Below are 13,689 nucleotides of genomic sequence, written 5' to 3'. Positions count from 1 at the left end.
ACCATGTGTGGCTGAGGAGGAGAGAATGAGAATAATACAATTTGCCTACAGAAATCACAGAGAGTTTTGCAAAACAGTTCTAAGAACAAGCACCGATTCCATACAGGCACATGGCGCGTTCAATTCAACGCGCTGCATTAAAGCATTGCGACACAGTTATCGGTTAAATTATAATTTCACTAATGTTAGGCTTAAATTCCACAAGGTAATAACGTTACCGTTAAAGTCTGTAGTGCAGCAGAAGACGTGTTATCAGGTTACTGTTTATACCGTTACTAACACAGGCGAGTAAATTGTGGAATTTTAAGTTTCACTTTCGTCTGCACAGCAGGGCTCTGGCAGATTGAGTAGGGGAGAGCGGGGCAAGTTGTCACATTGGTCAAAGTCAAAAGACTATAACATAAAAACAATTTGTAGCCTATACATGACATTAAGTTTATGTTTCTTCTCATTTCAGGAATCAAAATAATTATACATTGTGACATAAAAGCAAGGGTCAGCTATAACCTGATAATAATTTTGAATGTTTTAGTGAAGCTATCTGCTCAGGGTGTTTTAACACTTCTGTTTCATTCTGCCCACTGTATTGAGCCTTTCCAAAGGTCAGTGAAATCGAATTGCAATGTTTCAAAGGATTGCCTTCTGTCACTGAGTACATACTGTACATCCATTTGTATTTTACTTAAATTCCTAAATAATGCTTTCTTTCTTTTTAATTTTAGCAGAGAAATGGTGTAAATGTTGAGCCATCACTCTGATTACATGGTCTTGAAAATGGACTCGCATTGGTCTGGTCTCGGTCTCGACTCGGTCTCGCCCCCCTTCGGTCTTGGTCTTGACTCGGTCTCGCCCCCTCAAAGTCTTGGTCTTGACTCAGACTTGATACGCTCTGGTCTTGGTCTTGACTCGGTCTCGGTTTAGGTGGTTTCGACTACAACACTACTCATCTCTAACATTTAAGTGACATTGGTTTATGTATCCTCTATTTTCTTTACTGACATGGTGATACATGACTATAATAAGCAAAGTCTTGGCATACACATTTATATGGCTCAAATACACAACAGACCGCTGCATAGCCCAACAAAAAGTAGGATCCATATGTATCTCCAGTTGCGGCTCTGATCCAGCTCCGTTTCAGATCCGTCAACGTGCTGCGAGTGCGGCCAGTGGAGCTGCACTGAAGTAAATGGTAGCTGATCCGACGCTTTCAACACAAATGGATGGAACAGAAACGCACACGGTGTAGCTGAGCCATAATGTCAAGAGGGTACAAGTAATGCGCAAAGAGCAGGGGTGAAACATCGCTTTTATACTTGAGCAGAGGATGCCATATTAGGTAATGTTTGAAGCTGGCATATTGCCTTCATTACAGTAAGATAAGTACAAATGAGAAAGGGGAGTTAACTCAACTGATGACAGCACGTGTGCTTTGTGTATGTGTGTGTTGTCTGCGTGGGTAGGTGCATGTAATGTGTACATTGTGTGAGGGGTTTTGTATGTGTGTGGGATGTGAGTATATTTGTGAAGATAACATTGAATATAATGTGAATATAATATTGTGGATATGAACATGCTAAGATTAAGACGAGGGTTTGTGTGAATCATAACAGTTGACTCAGAGAAAGGAAGTGACATGCAAACCATACAGTAGAAGAGAGACGTGAAGGACAATATTGATAAAACATGCTGATATTATGAGTATTCAAGGTGAATTCAATTGTGATTGTGTGTCAATGTGAAATGACATTAGGGCAATAATAGTCGGGACCGCATCCTATATGTGGAGTAAACAAGTACAACTCTTCTTCCCCTCAACAACTAGTGTCCTTAACCCCCAGATGCTCCAATGCTTCTGGGTTGTGATGACGCTGTTGTGTAACTATATAAAAGTGAAGATGAGAAAAAAGAGAGCACATGATCAACAAACCTTCCCTGGACAAATATAGGTGAGGAATATTTATTTTCTGGTGTCCTGGTGGCTCAGTGATTTAAGGTTTGCACCATGTAAGCATAACATCCTGGGTTTGAATCCAGCCTTTTCTTTCCTGTCTCTCAACTTTCAACTTTCTAATAAAGGCAAAAATGCCCAGAAAATAATCTTTAAAAAACAAAAAAACAAAAACATATATGCTTTTTCCATTATATAAAAAACTAGACCTATTGTTATCTAGTGATAACAATATGTACTGTTCTTCCCTTGTTGGTCATGAACAAGCATCACTTTTCATCACTTTTTTCTAAGAGGTGATGAAGAAGATCATTGCTGAGTCTCTATCCAGCCTGAACCCTCTCCTACTAATTGCACTTATAAGGGAATTGCACACAGTCTTTAAAATGGTTTAAAAGATCTTTTGATCTCTCTTTTGCCGTTTCCTGGTGAAGAGTCAATAGTCTGTGATGACCATGAAGCAGTATGAGGCAAAATACGCAGATGTAGGCACAGGCATTGCAGCAGAGCAGGATCAAGGTGCATGATGAATGTTAACATTAAAGAAAATTCAGCTGTAGGCTGAACAACTAAAAAATGACTGCCCTTTTTTACATGGTTGCCTTTTTCAGTGTGTATGTAATGTGTATATGGTATATAGTTCGTAAGGTATTTGGACAGATTATCATTATATTCAATGGTAATTTTTCCCATATTGCTAAAAATTATTAATGTGAAATGAGTTATACAAGTGTACCATATAAACATCACTAGACTTGATGTCTTCTTGTCAGGTCTCTTGATTTGAGCTGGAAACATTTGGCTGTTGGAGCAAGAGTTGATATTTTCCTGAAAACTGAATCATTTTCAACCCAGGGATTATAACCTCTCTTTCTCTCAATATGCACAGGACCAGAAAATGAGTAGCAACATAAAAAAAAAACCCCAAAAAAACACAGTATTTTTCAACTAGCGGTTTGATCTAAGCTGCATATTGCAAATTATTTCCATGCACAGAGATAAACTCATACAAACAAAGATGGTCACATAATCATAAACCGGACAAATCTGAAAATCAAAATGACAAGGCCATTGTGCACTTTCGTTTGTAATTAAAGTCGGCCCAACCTGAACCAGCGATGGCCTTGTCAGACTGTGTGGTGCTCGGTGGCTTTCATTAATACCCAACTCACACTTTCAATAAACAAAGTCTTCATCCTCTGTCAGAATATGAGCATCATATTGACAAATATCTCACACCACATTGGCTATGCTGCTGCTGAAATAATTAATCATTCATACTGTCTCAGACTTTCAGTGTAAAGCACTTTTTCTGTTTCGCACTTTGCTTGTTTGTGTAGCGATGCCTGATGTTGAATGCTATTGTAGATACCATGGCCAATGTTGTTGGTCACGATATTACATTTTTTTTTACTTTTTATCTATGCTGCTTTAATAATAATAATAATAATAATACATTAGTCTTGTATAGCGCTTTTCTAGGTACTCAAAGACGCTTCACATACAGGGTAAAATCATTTAATAGGTGCATTTATAATAAAAAAAATAAAAGGAATCATGAGGTGGACGGACAGGAGAGAGAGGGAAGGAGGTTAGCAGGTGAAAGCGAGCTTGAACAGGTGGGTTTTGAGGGCTTGTTTGAAAGATGGTAGGGTGTTAGCCTGATGGATGTGGTTGGGGAGGGCGTTCCAGAGGGAGGGTGCAGCAACTGAAAAGGCCCTGTCACCCCAGGTCCGGAGCTTGGTCCTGGTGGTCTTTAGAGTGGTAGTGGCAGCAGACCTGAGGCATCGGGTAGGGGTGTGTCGGGGGAGGAGGTCGGAGAGGTAGGGAGGGGCCAGGTTGTTTATGGCTTTGTAGGTGATGAGTAGTATTTTGAAGTCAATTCTGTATTTGACCAGGAGCCAGTGGAGGTTGTGAAGGACAGGGGTGATGTGATCTCGGCGGCGGGTGGAGGTGAGCAGGCGGGCAGCGGAGTTCTGGACGTATTGAAGTTTATTGATGATTTTGTTGGGTGAGCCGTAGAGGATGCTATTACAGTAGTCGAGTCTGGAAGTTATGAGGGCATGGATAAGTGTTTCGGCGGCGGCAAAGGACAGGGAGGGCCGGAGGCGAGCAATGTTCCTGAGGTGGAAGAAGGCAGTTTTTGTGACCTGGTTGACGTAAGGTAGGAAGGAGAGGGTGGGGTCGAGGATGATTCCGAGGTTGCGGACCTGGGTGGAGGGGGTGACAATGGAGCCGTCCATGTTGAGTGAGAAGGTCTGGGCGGAGCGGGTGAGGGAGTGTGGGCCAATGATGACGACTTCAGATTTATTGCTTTATTTATATATCTTCGACCTCTCTGTCATTGTATTTTGATAATTTACATAACAAAACCTATAAGAGAGCCGTTTAGCTCTCTTATACATTTCCCTATTTGCGGTGCTGTATTTATTTTTGTACCTGCATAGTTTCAATCTTTCACATAATTGTTTTTTTGTATGAATTAAGCTGTACTGGGAGAATAGAGGGTATGAATATTCTGATCTTTAGCCATTGTTGGTCTATGATATTTAACATTTGGGTGAATCTTTGGATCACTCTTTTTTTTCACATTTTGATTTTTATGGTTATGAGTATACATAGATTGCCTCTAATACATATACCATTTTTAATCAAAATTTGTATGTACAAATTCTATTATAGAGATGTGACTCTACTTATCATGTGACATTGGTAATTAGTGTCACCCGTGCTTACTTACTTATCAAACTATTTAAGCACCCAAATACTCTGACCTCATGTCTCACCCTCATGAAGATGGACTGCCTGTCAAAATGTCGGCAATTGATTTAATAAATTTGCATCAGAGTTATGTACAGCCACTCTTTTCTGGATCACAAAGTAATTTCAAACTTTTCTGCGCTCCATATCTACAGTCAGGAGTTAAGATTTAGTAGTCTACTAAACATCTCACTGCTCTTGCAGAACACATCCAATTTACTGTTCTCTGACAATTTACTGGCATTAGAGTTTATTTATCATATACACGAAAATACTGTTTAAGAGTTTCAATCTCCCACAGCTTGGTATCATTCAAACTACAATGTGACTTGGAGACCATTTAGCCAGCGAAGGCGATGCTCAGCATTTTTGGCCCTCATGTATGAATAGCACAGCACTGTTGACCTTCCTGGCCAGAACTGTATTTAGTACCAGTACAGTATGAATCACTGGGGACTATTGAGACCATGTAGATTTCACTTTCATCAGGCAACTTGTTTTAGGTATGGTTTAGTTTCATCTCCTGTAAATTATGGCTGTTATTTCTTTTGGGGGTTTTTTCTTACAAAACTATTTTTTTCTTTACTCTGTCTCGTTAGCGTGAAATACTCTTCTTCTGCTTTTCTTTGTAAAATTGGTGACATTATCTCATGACGCACAGAGAGGGCTGTCAGTCTGACATGAGATGACAACAACCAGGAGAGAACCAGGATGTTTGCAATGCTTTGTTTTAATGAGCTGCCACACAGCCTGAGTCACCTGCTATCTATCTATCTATCTATCTATATATCTATATATCTATATATATATCTATCTATATCGATGCAGTAGCTGTATGGTACCATTTATAAATATATCCCAATTAAGGAAATGCTTTTAAAAACATGTCCGCTATGAACTTCATTTTATATATATATTTTTTCTTCATCCATTTGCAATTGCACCTTTTCACAAACACCTGCCTCCATCTGCGACCATGTGCCCAACCTGTGGAAAGCAAGCCTTGTGAAGTAAATGACCTTGTCTCTTTTGGCCCACATTAACGGTCATGTGCCATGGAGAGGGTCCACTAATGCACACTAATCCTCCAACACAATGACCCCAATCCCTTAAATCTGTCAATAGGGAAGCTGATGCTCCAGATTAGAGATCTGCTGTAATGATACTGAGAGACTCCACTCCTATCCTGTTGTTTGCAAGACAAACTCACATGGTTTTTGATTGAAATACATCATTATATGCATATGAGTAACCCTGACTGCTAAGCCTATATGCCTGTATCTCACTCGATCAATGTAATGATGGTGCAGCTAGGAAATTATACAAACTCATATGGCAGCCAAAGCTTGCATGATGAGTATGATTAGTTGGAACAGTCATAAATCTAAATATCTCACATAGACAGTATAGGACCTAGTGGCGAATTCATTCCTCATGTGGGAGACCTAGTGTTCAAAACTGGCTGAAGAAATGTCTTAAGAATGAAGTAAACTATGGCATTTCGGTATTCAAGCTAATTGAGAAAATTGTACTCACTCCCTTGTTGTCATAATATCAATGCAGGCTTTTAAATGTTAGTGATTATATTTCTCTGAACTCTCTGAGCTCTGCATCGTCGTCGATGATACAGCAGGTCTGCAATCAAAGATGCTGGACCACGATGCACTGCAGAGACCACTTTGAATCATTGCTTATCTCCGAGGCGAGTTTGTTTACCTTTCCTACTCCTGTTGGACAGATAAATCGACTGGAAAGGGGAGAGAGTTTATACGCATAACAAAAATGCTAGGCCTGTAGGTAGAGTATTTTGGGGCAAGTTATTAAAATTGCTTTTATCAAAATTCCAAATCCACCCGATGCTGTTGTGCAGCAGGGAGTGGCGATGCGTGCTGTCATATCCACAGCTGCCGGTTCCTGAGGTGCAGGGCATCAGATTATCTGGGCTAGTTTAAGCTGGGTACAGTGTTTATGCATCACAGCTCCTAGAATGTAATTTAGAGATGTGTGGCTTTGGTCAGCTCAGAGAGACAGAGAGAGACAGAGACGGGGAGATGGAGAAAGGGAGACAAATGAGTCAGGAGCGTTCTCATATGTGAGCCTTCACAGGGCATAAAACACCTGTAAATCCTTGGGAGACATGATCACAATACACAAGATGAGGAGATATCACATTCTCTATCTGTCTTTTCCAATCTTCTCTTATTTTCAGTGTAACAGACTTTTTTTATTTGAGCAGAAATAAAAGCCAAAGATGCACAGAATCCCAATATTGGCAGACATGTCAAATACTGCACTGCACTTGTAAATTGTCAGAGTGAGGACATCAATCCTAATTGAATTTCATTCCAACTACAACCAGTGTATCCATTTGCTCTTTATTGATAGGATCTCATAGGAATTACACATCACATCTTGGTTTAAAAAATAGGAGGTTGTTGCATAGACAAGGCATCATCCATCTTCATTTACACATGAAAAACTTATGCTTGAATATGTATTGCTGTGTGTCAAGAGACCAAGATTCAACATTTTTACAAATTGCAGAACTAGGCCCCCAAGGGAAGCCCGGAGCCCAAGGTAACTTCATTGCAAATTCTGGAAAAATGTCCACTTCAAATTGTGCATGGACTGTATTTGCATAGCATGCATTTGATTTGAATAAAACTCTAGTGGTGGAAAATCACTCAAAATAAATTTCATAAATGTTGCAAATTCTCCAACAGATTGCATAAACTAATCAGGTATTCTGCAGAGGAATCATACAAAAAGTACAAAAGGCTGGAAAGCATAAAATTACTTACAAGAAATAATCTCTCCCATACTGCATTTACCCTGACAACTAGCTACTGTATGTCTGACACTATTTCTACAGGGTTAGGGTTAGAATTGTACAAAAGTAAAAGGAAATTAAAGTTAATTTGTTTAGAGTTAGAAATGTAGAAATAATTAACAGTATAAATATATGTTTATTTACAGCACCAAATCTGGACAGTATATCTTTTTCAAATACAAGAATCTTGCATCTAGAGGATAAAATCTTGCATTTGGTTTGGATTTTTATTAAATCAACACAGTATCTCTTATGATGCTATTTATGTGTACACCAATATATACTGTATTTACACTCTCCCACTGAGCACACATTTTATTCATATAAAACGCATCGAACCTAAACTTTTCATTAAATACATCTACTAATCATCTTAATAAAGATTTATTGATCACAAAATGAACTCTGTCTCTGTTTTTTTTTGGGACATACCACATTAAAGTATCTCCACACTTCATCGCTCACACGCAAACACGCATGCACACACACACACACACACACACACACACACACACACACACACACACACACACACACACACACACACACCAACAAGCTCACTGCGGCTCTCCAAATGGTTTGACTACAGGCCAGGGCATGTCAGGTAACGGTGTTTGGAGCTCAGCAGAGACCACATGATGCTGCAGCGGCTGCTGGTTGGCCCAGTTAAAGTCCACACCGTTCTTCTTCAGCGCGGCCAAGTGCTTGATGTCCAGGGTGGTGAAGGTGGTGAACTGGACCTGGTTCCTCTTACTGGTGGGGGAATGGAGGGGCTCGCTGCGGTGTGGCCTCGCCAGCAGGGTGGCTGAGCGACCTGCCATGGGGTCAACCACCTTTCCCTGAATATGCTGCTGGGAGCTGGACCGGCTGCGGCCCAGAGTGGCTGTTCTCTCGGGGACGGGGGCGGCGCTCACCGAGGTCAGGCTGCTCTCCAGGCTGCGGTGGCCCATGGAGTCTATGGAATGGTGGGACTCCAGCGGGCGATGGGCCTCCCGTTTCAGCGAGGAAGCCTGGACCAGGGCTTCTGGGGCCGGAGCACCGCGGCTGTTCGTCCCCAGCCACACCCAGTCATGCTTGTGATCCTTCGGGTCCCCGCTGGGGGACGGGCTCGCCTGTATGGGGGACTTGTGATTCCGGAAGCAGAGGTTGTACGAGGCACAGTTGAGCAAGAAAGCAAAGATAGCCACGCACGAGACCCCCACCAAGGCGTACATGCCGATCTCCAAGTCCGACATGGCCCGGAATGTCCTGATGAGGTCGCTCTCAATTACTTTGGGGGGTTTAGCCTTGGGAGGCTCCTTCTTGGGTGTCAGCTCTGCTCTAGGAATGTCTTTTTTAGGGGGGGGATTGGGGTTATCCAGCATGTTCCCATAGCTTCTCCTCTGCCCGTCTCCTTTACCCGCTACACCCACTGTTTTCTCCATACCAGGTCCGCCAGTGCCCAGTGGTTTATTTGTGCCAGGTTTGGTTACAGTTGCGGTGGTGGTGGTGGTGGTGGTGGTAGTTGTAGTGGCGGTGGTGGTGGAGCTGATGCTATAGGTGGTAGCTCTGGTAGTCGTTCCTATCCATACCACCTGTGGCTGAACATATCTGGTGGTTGAAGGTGTGGTCGAGGTGGTGGTCTCTGCCAGGGTGGTGTCTCGACGGTCAGGCATTGTGCTTCTGAACAACCGTTTATCCCTGTCCCCATCTGTCACAGCACGCTGCGACGTCGCCACCATCTTGCGCTCTCCCACCACTTCTGACACATCACCATCATAGTCTTTATTTCCATCTGTGCCAACCCCACTAACCCCACCTCCTCCCGTGATTTTGCTGTTCGCCTGGAAGTTGATCCTGAGAATCCCCATGCCCACTGCCAACTTGCTCTTCCTCTTGGACTTCTGACACTCCTCACAGATCCTCAGCTCCACCCTCACCAGCGCCCCCTGGCCTTCACCTTCACCCTGCACCACTACAAATGTGGACTGTGGGGTGCGGCGTACCGTGGCTACCCCCTCATCTGGGGTAGAGACGGTCAGAGAGTAGATACTGCGGTCAAACAGCTCCAGAGGCATGACTGCACCGTCACTGAACTGAACCCAGCAGCTGACCACTGCTTCCTGCATGGGACAGGGTGTTGGAGAGAGATACAGAGAGAGAGATATAGAGAGGGAAAGTGATAGAGAGAAAAACAGAAATAAAGAGAGAAGGAGAGAGTGAAAGAAGGAAAGAAGAAAAGACAAAACCAGTTTATATGACAACAGAGCAATGCAGAGTTCACATGCAGAAAAGCAGGTCAAAACACAAACAGAGAATCAATATTCTCCCTCAGCCTTGACTGACAGCTGAAGCATATGCCAATTTCTTTCTACATGTTCTCTGGCATAACTAGCTAATGGTCCAGTGCAGGAGTTACGATTAACAGTAACCTGCGTTTACAGTTTTCAATTTGCATTGCTGTATTTTTGTATTCTGTAGATTATATTGCCATGATTGTTGGTGGCAGTAAATTCTCTATGCTAATCTCCTTATAATTGGGTGCTATTGTACCATAAATCACAGCTCTATAAAGTCATAGTGTGAGATATATCTTAACCGTAGTGGATCAAAAAGAAGAATAAAATAATAAGAACAAATACATAAAATAACACCCTCATCATCATAAGAGGAGAATTAGCCAATCCAATCACATTAATAGAGAATGACCTATTTTCTTGCTAAAGTGAGCCACTGGATCACCACAGATCTAACCTATATTTTGTGTTTGACTACATTATGAATCACCCTGAGCAGTACATTAACAGCCTGCCATCACAGAAACAAATGGCCAGTCATGTGCGCTTGGTTCTAATAGTTTAGTATTGACGGGGGCAGGCCAGCCACAGTGACATTGTAGGTAACATGGACTGTCATTCCAACAGCTATGGACCGCCTAATTGTTGCCCCATGCCTGCTTCGGGGAGCTGCTTTGGAATGGGCACGCTGCCACGGCTAAATGTGTGAGTGAGCTTTTAAAATGATCATCTGTGCACCCTGTCTGCCTCCGCCTCTCTCACACAGCATGACAACTGTAAATGATAGTCTGGGCTGTGAACACAATGACTTTGCATTCTGGGAAGCAAAAAGAATACGCAAATGTTATTAGACCCCTAGGTCATAGTTAAATATGCTCTATTGTTATACTCTCCTGTTATCCAAATCCGCTCTGCACAAGCTCATCATTTCTTTGTTGGGAAATGAACACTTAGGATGCATTAATAACACAGATGCCATCTTATCTTACTAAGTTGATAGCGAAATATTAAGCCCCCTTTTACAGACATTTCACAATAAAGCTGTTTAAAATGATAGTGTGTGTGGTGCATACAGTGCATCTGGTCTATTAATGATGCAGGAACGACTGAACCCTTATTGTTGGTAATTTACAAAATGAGAGCATTTAAAAGGTATACAGACATGTTAATTTTGGTCTTAATTCTGTCCGGCACATTAAGTACATTTAGGTTTTTTTAAATCAGGACATTTTCAGATAAACTCATTATAAATTCCTTAGTAAAAATCTGGAATCCAAAGCACAACTTTATTATTATGTTTATGCAATATTATTGTTTATTCAATGACTATTACTACTACTCATCTAGCCTTGTTATTGTTGTCATGCATCGGCATTTATGGTTCAACAAGTTCTGTAAATATATGACAACTGTAAAATAGCAATCAATCTGTAAAATTATGTAGTCAAAAGCACTGGCGCAGTGGCCTAACATAACCATATTTTTTCAGTTATTGAAAATTATCTCTGAAGATAAAGTGAGAGGAGCAAAACATTTAATTATACATACAGGGACAAATGATTTCAAACCTAAAAAAGGACTTTGCCATTGAAATGTTGACTTCTGCGCTTCAAGCAGTTGCAAAGTATCCAAAAGAAAGAATAACCAACCCTACTTTGCTTTCATATTTGGATGTTTCTCAACATCATAAATCACAATGCTGAATAATGCAAAATATGCCCAATGGATCTGTGGTTCTCCACAAGAATATTCATAAGTTGCCAAACAAAATAACAGTAGGAGTTGTGAAGGTCAAGGTGATCATGCATCACCACCGTTTTGTCACAGAGAGCAGAAGGCTTCTTCACTTCCAGCTCAGAGAAGAATAGATCCTCCTCTTCTAAAGATGACGTAACTTGCAAGCCAGGACTCCTCTCAAAGATAAGACAGCGGCATATTTCACAACTCTCCCACAGAGATCAGGGCCCATCTCCACCTCCTACCAGGAAATGCCTGGATTTCCCTCCACTTTCCTCCCAGAGATGCAAGGTTTCCCCTCCTCCTTTTCTTCAAAGAAACCAGATCCCTCTTCTCCTTTCATTCAGAGTTCCCACATTCCTCCTCACAGTTTCCAGAGATGTCAGTTTCCCTCCTCCCCCCTACTTCCAGAGGTGCCAGGTCCCTCCCCTGACCTAAATCCATAGTTGTCAGATTCCTCCATCAAGAAGAATCAATCCCTGCCCCACACCAGAGTTTCCAGGTCCCTCCAACCCAAGCTCTGACTAAGCAGCACGACCTATTCAGCGGGGACAGTTCCTATTACCTATCCCGACTTTATACTATTTCCCCCTAAGCCATTGTGTCATGCTTTGTTGTATCGTAAACATGAATCATCAAACGGTGTTTTTCAACCATTCTGTCCCTACAGACGTCAATATGACTCACACATGAATCACACTGAAACTTCTGCAGTGGTTGTAGCAAAAGGACCACTGCCTATTTATGATGCAAGTTTCCTACCTACCATTGTCAGCTGCTCCATAAGATGCTCTTAGTGTTTTCTCCTGGTGCATGGCAGTGCATTAGTAATCCAGTAGATTTAGGATTAATTGTAACTTTAAAATTAAAATCAACTAAAATTTGATCAAGTCCAATGTGGCCTCTGAACTGTTAAGCATGCAGGTCTGAACAGAGCAGCAGTGCCGGCCAATCTAAAATCTAATCATTAAGATCAGTATTTAGTTTTTGCTCTTTTGTCTGAAAGTGCATCTTTACTTCCTGGATTTGATGCCTTTCCTGTTGAAACAGCCTGCGGTGGCGGGACATAATGCAGTGAGGGATCATTCAAAAGTCTAAACCAATGGAATGTCAGTCAGAGAGAGAAAGGCAATTTTCTTTGATGGGAGGGGTGGGACTGTTCATAAATCTGATTGTTTTATTGGTCAGAAACAACCACATTTACACCTACTAGTGCAGCATGAGGTCACCATTAAAGATACTCTGTTTTCCACAAAGTAAAACTAATGGGAGTTCATTTAATGGAGGCTTTAAAAGGTGCTCTATAAATAAAGCTCTACTTACTTACTTACTGAAGGTTTGCACATGCACATATCAAATAGCCACTAATATCTTGTTTTTTGATCTACTAACAGTGCACAGGGCATTTGCGCTTGAAAAATGGGTCTATCAGGATGCCGCTGTTCTTTATGCTGTTGCCTTATTATATATGCATTTGTGGGTGTTCCAAGGCTGGAGCGCAGAGTAGGAGGAGAGAAATATTGAAATTGTCAGTGGATGTGATTTATCAACGCCAGAGGCTCACAATTATCTGTTGATTACCCACATTATTTAAGAACTGGGAAAAGCATGTCTTAAAAGTTTGCGCACAGGCAATGGCATGGCTGCGATGTTAGTGGCACAGAGCGAAGATGGAAATAACCTAAACTAACCTTTACACAATATATATATATATATATATATATATATATATATATATATGTATAGTATTATATAAGTATAGTATATTTGCCCGTGGGTAACCTCATTAATAAAACCTTGTCTATAGCACACGTGGGTAGCCTGATGCTCATCCATGGTGGATCAGAGCTTCCATAAAGACAGTACAATTACTTAGTGTAGCCCTTAAGGACATTAGCAGAATAGCGGCAACTTTAGAACAAGGCAACATGAGAACTATAGTGCAAAAAAAGGACACAGTTTGCTCAAAACAAAAACATTAACTTCATTCAATTAATAGGATAGGATAAAAGGATATTTTTTTGTCCTATTCACGAGTGGTGCCTCCCATTCCCATATCCATCCGAAGGCATGTGGCATGTGTCAGGACAGGCATGTGCGCTCCATCTACAGCCTCTAATTTGAGGGATGTGGTG

At 41.5% G+C, this 13,689-nt stretch overlaps 1 protein-coding gene across 1 annotated transcript in view; it reads right to left on the bottom strand.

Moving 5' to 3' along the window:
* Positions 1–8,098: 8,098 nt before the first annotated feature.
* LOC139658371 (transmembrane protein 132D) overlaps positions 8,099–13,689 on the bottom strand; it is a 43,926-nt gene continuing 38,335 nt past the window's right edge. The window contains exons 10-11 of the mRNA XM_071536485.1: positions 9,322–9,643; positions 8,099–9,282 (exon numbers count right to left, since the gene is read on the bottom strand). Coding sequence (XP_071392586.1) covers positions 8,099–9,282; positions 9,322–9,643 — 1,506 coding nt within the window. The remainder of the gene's footprint in view (positions 9,283–9,321; positions 9,644–13,689) is intronic.

The sequence above is a fragment of the Centroberyx affinis genome, unplaced genomic scaffold, assembly GCF_046629955.1.
Source record: "Centroberyx affinis isolate AG114_WGS23_722 - 3 ecotype Tasmania unplaced genomic scaffold, CSIRO-AGI_Caff_v1 ptg002878l_1, whole genome shotgun sequence".
In the NCBI taxonomy this organism is placed as follows: Eukaryota; Metazoa; Chordata; class Actinopteri; order Beryciformes; family Berycidae; genus Centroberyx; species Centroberyx affinis.
This window is presented reverse-complemented; position numbering and strand designations above follow the sequence as displayed.